The sequence below is a fragment of the Neovison vison genome, chromosome 8 (genome assembly GCF_020171115.1).
Source record: "Neovison vison isolate M4711 chromosome 8, ASM_NN_V1, whole genome shotgun sequence".
Classification (NCBI taxonomy): domain Eukaryota; kingdom Metazoa; phylum Chordata; class Mammalia; order Carnivora; family Mustelidae; genus Neogale; species Neogale vison.
The window spans coordinates 119730855-119742249 of record NC_058098.1 but is presented as its reverse complement, the minus strand read 5'-3'; the positions used below and the strand labels follow the sequence as shown (position 1 = coordinate 119742249).

Genomic DNA, 11395 nt, shown 5'->3' with positions numbered 1-11395 from the left:
TGTCAAAAGTTCATAAAGATGCTGAGTCCATTTTAAAAAAAGATTCTATTTAAATGAGAGAGAGAAAGAGCATGAGAGAGAGAGAAATCACAAGCAAAAGGGAGGGGCAGAGGGAGACTCAGACTCTCCACTGAGCAGGGACCCCACTGGAGGACTTGAACCCAGCACCTGGGTTCATGACTTGAGCAGAAGGCAGGCAGATGCTTAACTGACAGAGCCACCCAGATGCCTGATAACGAACCCACAGTATTACAGCCTGGGTTGGGCCAGGTACTGAAAGACAGTGTGGAGAAGCCAAAATGGCTTCCTGGGGGCAGGGACTGTACCTCCTCTTCCTCCTGTCCTCCCAGCCATCCTATCCCCTGTGAAGCTTTCCCATCCCCTCCCTGATGCCCCTTGCATGCCCCTGATGCCCCTTGCACGTCATTCCCCTATCCCAACTCTCCCTGAAATAAAATCTATTTCTCCCTCCGTTTGTTGCCAGCTCTGGGTATAGCGCCAGCCATACAACAGGTGCCTAGTAAATACCTCTTGCTTGGTGATCTCCATATACATTTGGAGGGCTGACCTGCCATGTACTTTGTGAGGCAGCGTGGTCACTGAGAAGAGGCAGGCCACTCTGCCACTTATAGAAGTCGGGCAACCTTGACCCGTCATTTAACTTCTCGGAGACTCAAGTTCCTCATCTGTGAAATCATGAGGGTAATACCTACCTTCGCGGACTACTGTTAGCATCCAGCAAAGCAGTGACTGCAGAGCACATAGGCATATAGTTGGCACATAATAATAGCTCACTAAATGCTAATTTCCTTTCTCCCTTCTTTACTGAACAAATCATTGGTGAGTGAACGAATCTGAGGTCAGTGTGGCTCACTAGTTGTTCAAAGTGCAGAACTAGTGAACTCAAAGCTCCCCCCATTGTTTTTTCTTTCTGGCAGGAACACAAATATTTGCGATCTTATATTTAATGTGAGGAGCAGCTGAGCTGAGTGGTTAGGAACCCAAGGCTCTTGGAGTGGACTTCTTGGACCTGAATCCCATGTCCACTACCTGTTGTATGACTTGGGCAAATGACTTCACTTTCTTGGCTCCCAAGTTACTCATTTGTAAAACAGAGAGATAATAGTAGCATTGTTACCACGTAGCTATTACTTTCATGAGGACTGACTCCGTTAAAATCTTTAAAGCTCTCTGAACAATGCCGAGCACAGAGTTAAGGGCTATGTGAGTGGTTGCTATGTTACTGTTCTTCTTTTGTGTGTCTAAAATGTTTTATAATTAACTAATTAAGCCTGGCTATCAGATACTCATATAGAACAATTAAATGTGGGACTATGAGGGCATTTGTTCAGGAGGCAGAACAGGACCCCCTTGGCACAAGGGCCATTCTCCAGTGGCTGCCCTCATCTTCTGCTCTCCTCCTGTGGCCGCCACCAAGTCACTCAGAATCATGTCTACTTCCGCTCTGACTGACAGTGACATGGTTTGGGCCCCGTAATCTTTCTCAGACTATTTCTGGAGTCCCACACTTGCCCTTCTCCATAGAATCTCACCTCCAAAGCTCCTCACTTCCCACTACTTAATCCATCTTCCTCCTCTTACACTCTGGTCACTATTACTCTCTTGCTGTACCACCTTCAGTGGCTCCCAGCTACCTGCCCAATCAAGTTCAGAATCTTATCTTCTACCTGGCATTTGAGTCCTCCTCTCTGACCCACACTCTCTTCTGTGTCTTCTACACCACCGGCTGGTTGACCTGCTCCACTCTCCCTGGAATGAACACAGACGATGATGAGATGCCCAGCGCAGGGAAATGGCCAAGGGCCGCAGACAACAAAGGGTGAAGACTGGCCAGAGGGACTGCATTTCCCAACTGCTCTCCTCTGCTTCCTTCCCCTCCTGGGCTCGCCACCAATTCTAAGCCCAAGAATTGGTGCTGGATGTCAGGTCCTCTGTGACCCTAGGCAACCCTACAGGGGAGTCTCAGGCCCAGCCTGATCGCTGTGTGGCCTCTGAGGATTGAGCTCAGCCTTCGACATTCTGCCCCGTGTCTGGGACATGGATGTTCAATCCTCACGATAAAATGATAAAGACAACAAACATTTGATATGCTATATTCCTGGTTCTGTGCTGAGAACTCCCCATTTCACTTCATCTCACACTAAAATGATGAGATAGGTAGGACTATTGCCCCGTTGACAGAAGAGGACATTGAGCTCAGAGAAGCCAAGTAATTTGTCCCTAGTCACACAGCCAGGAATTACAGGAGCCAGAATCTGAAGCTCCGTTATCTGACCCCAGCCCATGGGGCTAACTGTGGTGCTTTAGAGGAGAGCATGGAATGAAGACAAGGGAGAGATCAGGCTCAAGGGACGTCTTTTGTCTCTAAGGCAGGGAAGGAGAAAAGAGGGCACTGTGCAGTGACTGGGGAAGGGTTGGCTGAAGGGACAGCATCAACTGAGGGTTGGAGGAGGCCTGAGGCACAGGCGAGGGGTCGCCTCGAAGGAGGCTATGGCGGAGAGAAGCAGCTCATTCCACATGGCCTCAGACTCCTGCATTCATGGATGAGAAAAGTTATTCTCAGTAAAGGTCAGGAGAGGACCTGGGTGTGGGTGGCGTGAAGGGGTTCGGTCTCCTCCACGTGAGGACAGGCCCAGGGCATCTCCTCAAGTTGAAGGACAGGCCTGCCAGAAAGACTCCCTTGATTATCCCCCTCCGTGCCCTCGCTGAATGAGAACACTTCTGGAATAGAGCTTGGTCTGTCCCTTGTCCCAGCCTCTGGTTGTCAGCTCACCTTGTCCCACCAAAGCACCCTGCAGAAAAGGACGGGGGCAGGGACTCTTCTTCTCCCCTCCAGTTCTGGGGACACGCGAAGGCCCGGCGGGAAGCCGTCTTCCAGCGGGTGTGGGGTGGCACCCGGTGCGCAGTGCCCCTCCCCCACCAAGCTCGCCCTCCTGTCACCAAAGGCCCTTCACCCAGGCGCTGCGGCGGGCCTGGGGCGGGAGATGCCCTCGGCAGCTGGCACGTCTCACAAGGCCACGCAGCGAGCCTCCTGCAGGGGAGCTCAGCGCTCCTGGCCGCGCTGGACAGTGAGTTATTGCCGCCCGTTATCTCCAGCAGCAGGTGGAGGAGTCCTGGGCTGCTCCTTCCTACCGAGCCAAGCCACACAATATTTACCGGCTCAGATGAATAAGGTAACCAGCCCTGTCGCCGCACAGATGAGGCGTCTCTCGCCCAGGGTTTTGGTGGTGGTGGTGGTTTTTTTTTTTTGCCCTCCTTTCTTTCTTCATTATGTTTGTAATTTTGTTTTATTATTTCCCATTGGAAAGCCGTGAAATGAAAATGATGCAATCTACTGCTGAGAAATAATGTCGTGCTCTAGTCCTTTTCCAATAAGCCCTGAGGTGTGTGCTGTGACGGCTTCATTAAATTAGTCGGCTCTATGGCAAATGGGAAAGCGCTCGGAGCTTCGGAGGGTGCTAATCCGAGTCGGGCTGCCCGAGACCTCGGACCACCAGGGAGCCTGCGAGGTTTGGCTCTGAGTGTTGGAGAGAAGAGGCTCCCGCCCGCCCCCTGTGAGGCCCCAGAGGCCTCCGTGTCCATGCAGCTGCTAGACTTGTCCTGGAACCCTCAAACCTTCACTGTCTCATCTGGGAGCCTGCTCGCTGCCCAGATGAGCAGACCCAGACCCTGGCACTGGGTCTCCAGGGGTGTGCGGTGGGCAGTGGCTCAGCGTGTGGAGAGGGGGAAGGAAGGGGCCTTAAATCTGTAGAGGTAAACCACATGGACCAGAGATCAAGGGTGAGCCTGTCCGTGAAGGCCAGCCAGGACTCACGCTGCCAGCTGCCGGGGAAAATGCCTGAAATTCTTGCAAATGAAAGGCAGGCGCTGCCCGTCTACTCTTCTGTCACCATCCCCCAGAGTTTATGAGAACAGTTTCTCTCTTGCTGGGCTCTATGGCAGTATTAAAGATTTCCATTACTGATAGTTCTTTCCAGTTAGCACTTTCAGTATTAAATTCTGTCATTACGAAGTAAAATATGCATGATCCCTAAATCTATGGGTATTATAACAAGATTTCATTGTTATAAATTTGTCTTCTTGGTCCTCTGTTTCTGTCTTTGCTGTCTTTTTAAAGCCCTAATGTCTGATAGCTATAGCCAGGAGGTAATTAGGAAGTGGTACTAAAGAATCAGAGGCTTATTCTCTCACTCATTCACAGAAATTTATTGAGTGTCTGCACTAAGATATGGTGTCCCGCCGCCAGCAGGAAAGACAGTGGTGACAGCTAATTACAACACCAAGGAATTTTGGTCTGAGCAGATATAGGCAGCCCCCTCCCACACACATATGTAAATATTGTATAAAGTACAATAAAACAATTTGAAATTGCAGCTGCACTTGAAAGGAATGGGAAATCCCAGATTTAAAAAAATGAGTGCAAATTCAAAGCCAGGGTGGTGAGTGTGAGCTGAAGGGGAACTGAATCCAGATGGCTGGGGTTCCAACCCCCAAGAAGAGGCAAGATGTGAAGGCCATGGGCTCCTGGGTGGCTGGGACCAGAAACAAGACCCTACATATAGTTGGTGGCTTATATGGGCTAATAGTCCCCACTCACCAGCTGGGCGAATGGTGACGGCATGACAGCAGGAAAATAACTGGGGTAGGGAAAAGATAATTTGCAAAAGATGGGAAATCAAGCTGGCGCCAAGTGTAGACGTGGGGTCCAAATTCCCATTACTTTAACAGAGTGGAAACCACAATCAGAGAAATCAATGTATAAACTGGTTTAAGGTCAATGAGAACCAACAGAGGCAGACCCAAACCTTCCCTGACCAATGCCTCCACAACCCAGGCACCTGGGATGCCCAGAGAAAATGATTCCTGTTGAAGATGAGCTCACACGAAGGAATTGCACGGCACATAAGGAAACAAACTGGCAAGAGAGCAAGGCTCAGATTTGATATGACACCAGCTTGACCACCTATGCTGCTCCCAGGATTATCCAAAAGCTCCCATTTCTGCCCATCTACTCGATATCATCATCCTTCCAACTCTAATCCAGACACTTGAGCATGCCCAGAGCCCCTGCCTCTTTTCCTTCCAGTATATATAAAAAACGTATGTGTAAAAATTCCTCCCATCTAATTTGCACAAACACCAGTAAGATAACTTAGCAGCAACCCCCCACTGGCTTTTTTTTTTTTTTTAAAGATTTTATTTATCTGACAGAGAGTGAGAGTACAAGCAGGGGGAGCAGCAGGCAGAGGGGGGAGGGGGAGGCAGGCTCCCTGTGGATGCTGAGATCATGACCTAAGCTAGAAGCAGACACTTAACCGACTGAGCCACCCAGGTGCCCCCAGCAGCCCTTATTGTTTGTATCTGAGTCCACTAGCCAGATGTGATCCCAGGTGAGGGGGCTTCTGTCATACCTGGTCACCTCCTCACTGGGCAAAGTGGTGAGGCTGTTCCAGGGTAGTGACCCCAAGCATGGGGTCTCAATTTTGTGAGACTTTAGAATATGAAGAGTGTAGGTCCTTTCTGTTTTCATAGGCTGATGTCATTTGACAAACTTTTACTTTCACCTATGACTACTGGTGGCCTATTGAGCAAGCTCTTCCAGATTGCTGAAATTTGGCACCAAATTCAATGATCAGGTTGACTGAGGGCTCTGTTCAGCATCCACTGAAAGACTTGACCACCACGCAAAGCTTGGCCACACCCAGTCAATTATGCAACTGTAGGCCACGATGTTTTAGAGCAGGTCACTGTCCCATGAGGGCCTCATCAGCATTGTCTTGTGCTGGGGGAGGTTTGGAACCACTGCTATTTCTGCTTTCAAATTGTAAATTACTCTTGCTTTGGCTTCACCACCAACAGCTGAGTGAACGGGTAACTCTACATGGTTGTCAGGATTCCTGTTTGTCTCATCAGAGTTGTCACCCCTACAATCGGCTAGAGGAGCCTTAAGACACAAGCCCTAGAGCTCACATGTGAACTGTCCATGTCTCCATTAGTGGATTATTATTCACATGCCCATTATTATCCCATTTCAATAGTAAGAGGGAGGTCAGGAGGATGGCTGAAGTCAATGGCATTGCTGAGGGCTAGCTCGTTGGCCACATCAAAGCAGCCCAGATAAAAAATATTTGTCTTCCTGGGATGTTTCCCCATTTCCTTGAGTATTCAAGAAGGGACTTAGAGCCTCCTACACTCTATAACTTTTTAGGGGTAGTAAAATGTGAGTAAAGTTACTTCATCTTGGGCAAGGAAGAGTTTTTCCAATCATCCATTTAGGAAAGCTTTCGCTGAGAGCTTAATGTGCCCACCCAGTGGTGTGAATAAGGCAAGCAACAGCCTTGCTGCTACCAGGGAACTCAAGGACAGGCAGAGACACAGACAAAGACCAAGAAGGGGCGAGGGCATCGGGTCCTGTGTTCTCTTAGTGTGGTGCCTGTTCCCCTACTCAGGGGAGGGGTGTTTGCTGTTGAACATATCTGGGCTTTCCTTCTTCTCTGCAAGGCCAGTTTAAACCCTGTAGACATAGCTCAAGGAACCATCCGACCTCTTCTTCAATAGATGTCTTTTTCTATCCCATGGCCTCCTCTCCTTTCTGTAGCGGGGCATGAAATAATCCCACAAAAGAGCCAAATCATAACTAAAGAAGATCATAGGAAGATTGTATACACAAATACAACCTGTAGAGAAGATTCTGGGTGTGCACACTTGGCCTGTGACTTCCTACCCTGCAGTAGTCCTCAGTAATGATGAGCTTGAACATGGCTTTCACTGAAGGCTTTCTGGATGGAGAGGAGACAGACACCTGTGTAGGGCCTAGTAGTTACTGTGACAACCAGAATCCAAAATGGCTCCCAATGATTCCCCCTCCTGGCATCAGCTCTCTTGTGTAATTCCTTCCCCTTAAGTGTGGACCGAGCCTAGTGGTTTGCTTATATCTCACAGAAGGTGGTAAAAGCGATGGACGGACTATTGTGAGATTAGGTTCTAGAAGGCGGTAACTTGCATCTTGCTGGCATCCTCATCTCCTGCTCCTGGGCTTGCTTGCTCCGGTCAACTGAGTGGTTAGGTTGGAGAGGCCTGTATAGCAAGGAGCTGAGGGCGGCTTCTGGTCAGCAGGCCGTGCGAACCAAATGCTGCCAACAAGTACAGAGTAAGCCTGGGGACAGAGCCTCCTGGTTGAACCTTGAGATGACAAGGGCCCCTGACAACACCTTGACTGCAGTCTCTTCAGTCGCTCTGAAGCAGGGGACCCCACGAAGCTGTGCCTAGATTCTTGGCCCATTGAAACTGTTTGATAACAAATGTGTGTCATTTTAAGTTGCTGTTTTGGGGGGTTATTTGTCACTCAGCAGTAGATAACTAAGACCATTCCCAAAGAGCTTGTGGCAAATGAACCTCGGCAGAGAATGTAGGGGCTTATTTGGATTGGTTGATATAATATGGATTGGTTCTTTTTTCTTTAAATATTTTTATTTATTTATTTGAGAGAGAAAGAATGAGCACGGGCTGGGGGAGGGGCAGAGGGAGAAGCAGGCTCCCGGCTGAGTGGGAAACCAGATGTGGGGCTCAATCCCAGGACCCTGAGATCATGACCTGAGCTGAAGGCAGAGGCTTAACCCACTGAGCCACCCAGGTGCCCCTGGGTTGGTTATTTTCTTAAACCTTAGCTAATAAGAGTGGACAAACACAGTACCCAATTCCCAGGACACAGTGGGGATTTATTAGAATAAGAAACACCTGGCTAGTGGCCACAGACTATAAAGCCACGAGGGCCCAGGGAGACATTTAGGGCAGTGGTTCCAACCGGGGAGCGGAGGGGGGGGGCATCAGAATCAGCTGAGGAGGGGCGCCTGGGTGGCTCAGTGGGTTAAGCCTCTGCCTTCGGCTCAGGTCGTGATCTCGGAGTCCTGGGATAGAGCCCTGCATCTGGCTCTCTGCTCAGCGGGGAGCCTGCTTCCCCCCTTTCTCTCCTGCCTCTCTGCCTACTTGTGATCTCTCTCTCTGTCAAATAAATAAATAAAGTCTTAAAAAAAAAAAAACTATTAAAAAAAAAAAAAGAATCAGCGGAGGAGTCTGGACCCCACTGGAATCTCCTGAAGCAGGAACCTAGAGCCTTGAACAGACACGATTTCTCCAGGTGAGACTGTAATCCTGGGTAAGAACCACGGATCTGCTCCTGTTCCCCAATGTGACGTATTGGGAGATGGAGGGCCAGAGAAGTTGTGTGTCTTTTTAAGGTCACAAGGCCTGTCATGGCAGCCAGCATCCCCTCTGAATGGAGAACTCAGCTCAGCGCGGTGCTAACACTAGTGGAAACAAAGAGATGCACAGAGAAAACTTCTAAGGTTCCTTTATTTGTTTTGAAAACAACCTCTATTCTTTCTCTCTCAATTTAGTCCTGGCCTCGTGACAAAAAATGCTTTTCTCCTTGGCCTCCTCTGTAGGAAAGGGAACAACGTAACACTCCCCGTGTGAGCTCTCTCCCCAGATCTCAGGCAGGAGCCGACCAGGCCAAGACTGGAACAGAACAGCATGGAGAACACAGGTGTCTGTCTCTGAGCCCTACTTGGCTTGCAATCCCTTCCTCCATCCTCCCTGAGACATCTGCTCCTGCCTGGGGGCTCTGCCTCCACCTCCCAGTTCAGAGCATCTACGGAAGCTGTGGGCTGCTTGTCGCCTGATTTCCAGTCTGCTTGGCATCCGGGGAAACGGCACCCACAGCTCCACTGGTTCCGGCTCGGGTCCTCAAGAGCTCACCAGGTCCCAGTGCTGGCTCATAAGTGATGACTCGCATGGGTTGACCACGACTTCCCTGCCATTCTCAGAGCCATCACCAAACATGTCCGTGTCTAGGCAGAGATGGGACGCTCTGTGTTCGATGCGGGAACCCGTCTTGGTCCATTGCTGAGAAGACGGAGAGGAGAGAGCGTGAACCAGGATTCTCTGCTAAGGGCCCAGGTTCTACCCATGATGTCAGGAGTTCCAGAACAATCCGGCATGTTTACGGCACATGGCTAGGGTCGCCCAGAGACTTGACTTTCACAGTCTCATGGAGGAATAAAATTGCAACTAATTGCTTTTCCAGGCATTATTGTTGGTTTCGTGGGTTTTTTTTGTTTTCGGATAAAAAAGTAAAAGCAAAATCAATATGTCTGGTAGGAAAACTCATTAGAAGTTAATAACTTTCCAAGCAACAGGCCAGAGAACAAGAAGCACGTGAGTCATGGGACCAACCAAAGAAACGATGTGCGGCCACTGTCTGCACGTCGGGAAGATGTGGGAGCAAGCGGAGGAGGGGCGCAGGAAGACAGAGGGGCTTCTGGGCAGCACCCAAGGCCAGCAGCCTGGACTCCTCCATAGCTGTTCGGCGCACAAAGGACCCAGAGAGAGGGGTCTTGTGCCGCTGCCCCCCCCGAGACTTTACCTCACGTGACAAAGAAGGAGGGGACAAACATGGTTTGGGGAGCCACCACGGCACGGGGACAATGGCCCACTTCCGTTAATCTCTCTCAACAGCTGCCCCGTGTGGTGGGCCTCATCACCTCCATTTCAGAGAGGAAGGAAACCAAGTCCAGTGTCACACAGCCTGTGAGCCAGACAATGGCATCTGAATGTCTGTCTCCTTAATGCCAATGCCCAAGGAGCAGGTGACTGCATGGGGTCAACAGCTTAGGCCTGACAGGGCACAGGGCACACCCAAAGTGGACACCCTGCCAGGGCCCAAGACCCCCCCGAAGGCCAAGATTCCAGTACTGCTCACCCTGCGGGCCTGAAGGCTTTGCCCCTATGCCTTCCTGCTCAGGGATGCCAGCTGGTGTCGGTACTGGACAGTCAAGTACGAGGTACACATGCCCACTGGGGCCCAGCCAGGTCCACAGGCATCCAGGGCCAAGCTGACCGCTGCTGCAGGTGCACCTGCCCTCGTCCCCTAACCAGAAGGACCCCTTTCTGATCAACCCCTCCACCTCTAGAGTTTCTCCCTGGTCTTGCACACGAGACCTGGACCTACACAGGACTACCTGTCACTGAAGGCGACCACACCCCGAGGGCACCCGCCGACCTCTCACCTGCTTGTCATCTCCGTTCTTGCAGAGGACAAGAACCACCGGGGCGCCTGGGAACACGGTGATGACAGACAGGCACAGCTCCTCCTGGAGGATCTGCTGCGTGTACGTGAAGGCCCATATCTGGAGGGGAAGAGGCCAGAAGGTTCATATTAGGATCCTTGGAAACCTCATGAGACCCATTTGGGACTATGTGAGAATTAGAGTTAAAAGCACTGGAGGTCCCAGCAGGAAGAGACTGTCAACAAGGTCGCCTTGGAAAATGGGACCCACTAGCCAGAAACTCCCAGATCACGTCTCCATTGAAGTCTCCATCCCTACACCTGGGAAGGGGACGAGCCTGGGCACAGAGGCCACCTCTGGGGGCTGCTGAACAATTCTGGGCTTGAGGCGGGGAAGCCTGAACAATGCTCCAGCCCAGCCGTGGGGTCTCTAGTTTCTCTGTTTGGATGTGTGTCTATTGCCCACCCTTGACGGTGTAAGCAGCTGCCCGGCAGGCCATCCCCAGCTGTCTTTAGAATGTCCCTTCTTTGAAAAGGAGTCTAATCAGTGGCTTGAGAACAGGAGTGTTATGGTATGAGGCAGATGTGAGGAGGGAGGTAAGAGGGAGTGTGCCGAGGGAGGGAGTGGACGAAGGGCAGAGGGAGAGCAGGTCACAGGGCAGAACATGATCCCCTCAGAGGCGCGCACTCCAGCACTCCAGGAGAACAGAACATTGGGCCCCAGAGCCCCTGCAGGGAGGGAAGCTGAGAAAGTCCATGGACAAGGAGTGTGGGGAGAGGAAAGGGGCACTTCCTCTGAGGGTCATTACAAAGAATGTTTCTCGGTTATTCCATGCAGTGCCAGAGATCAGAGAGCGACAAGCTGCTAAGGCGCCCAAAGTATTTTGAGTTCTTAGGTCAGAAGGACAAAAATGGAAGCCTCCATAAGATCTCTCCCAGGCTGTGAAGTAGGAGCCTTACCATGGGGCAGAGAAGGTGACCGGTGAATTGGATACCCTGGGGAGAGCTGCAGAGAGGACCCGTCAAGTGCCGGGCACCTTCTCCACTCCATGCCTGCTGCCCAGCTGACCCTCAGCCTCTGGACCAGGCTGCTGGTCAGCTAATTCTCCTTGGCCCGAGAATGAAAAAAAGGTCCCTTAGCTGGGGCCCTTGCTCTTATGGGCCACGTGTCCCGTAAGCTGACTGTTGTCATGTGCTCCTCATTCTGCACATTCTCTAGCTCACGGCAGCCCCGCTCCGGCCCCCGCACCCCTCCTGACTTCCGCCATCTGGTGACATCTTCGATGTCTTTCTGTGCCCTGGCCTGTC

At 51.1% G+C, this 11395-nt stretch overlaps 1 protein-coding gene across 1 annotated transcript in view; it reads right to left on the bottom strand.

Annotated features, from left to right (window-relative positions):
• Window positions 1-8396: 8396 nt before the first annotated feature.
• GALNT14 (polypeptide N-acetylgalactosaminyltransferase 14) overlaps window positions 8397-11395 on the bottom strand; it is a 209053-nt gene continuing 206054 nt past the window's right edge. Inside the window, exons 14-15 of the mRNA XM_044261823.1 lie at window positions 10089-10208; window positions 8397-8925 (exon numbers count right to left, since the gene is read on the bottom strand). Coding sequence (XP_044117758.1) covers window positions 8767-8925; window positions 10089-10208 — 279 coding nt within the window. The 3' untranslated portion in view covers window positions 8397-8766. The remainder of the gene's footprint in view (window positions 8926-10088; window positions 10209-11395) is intronic.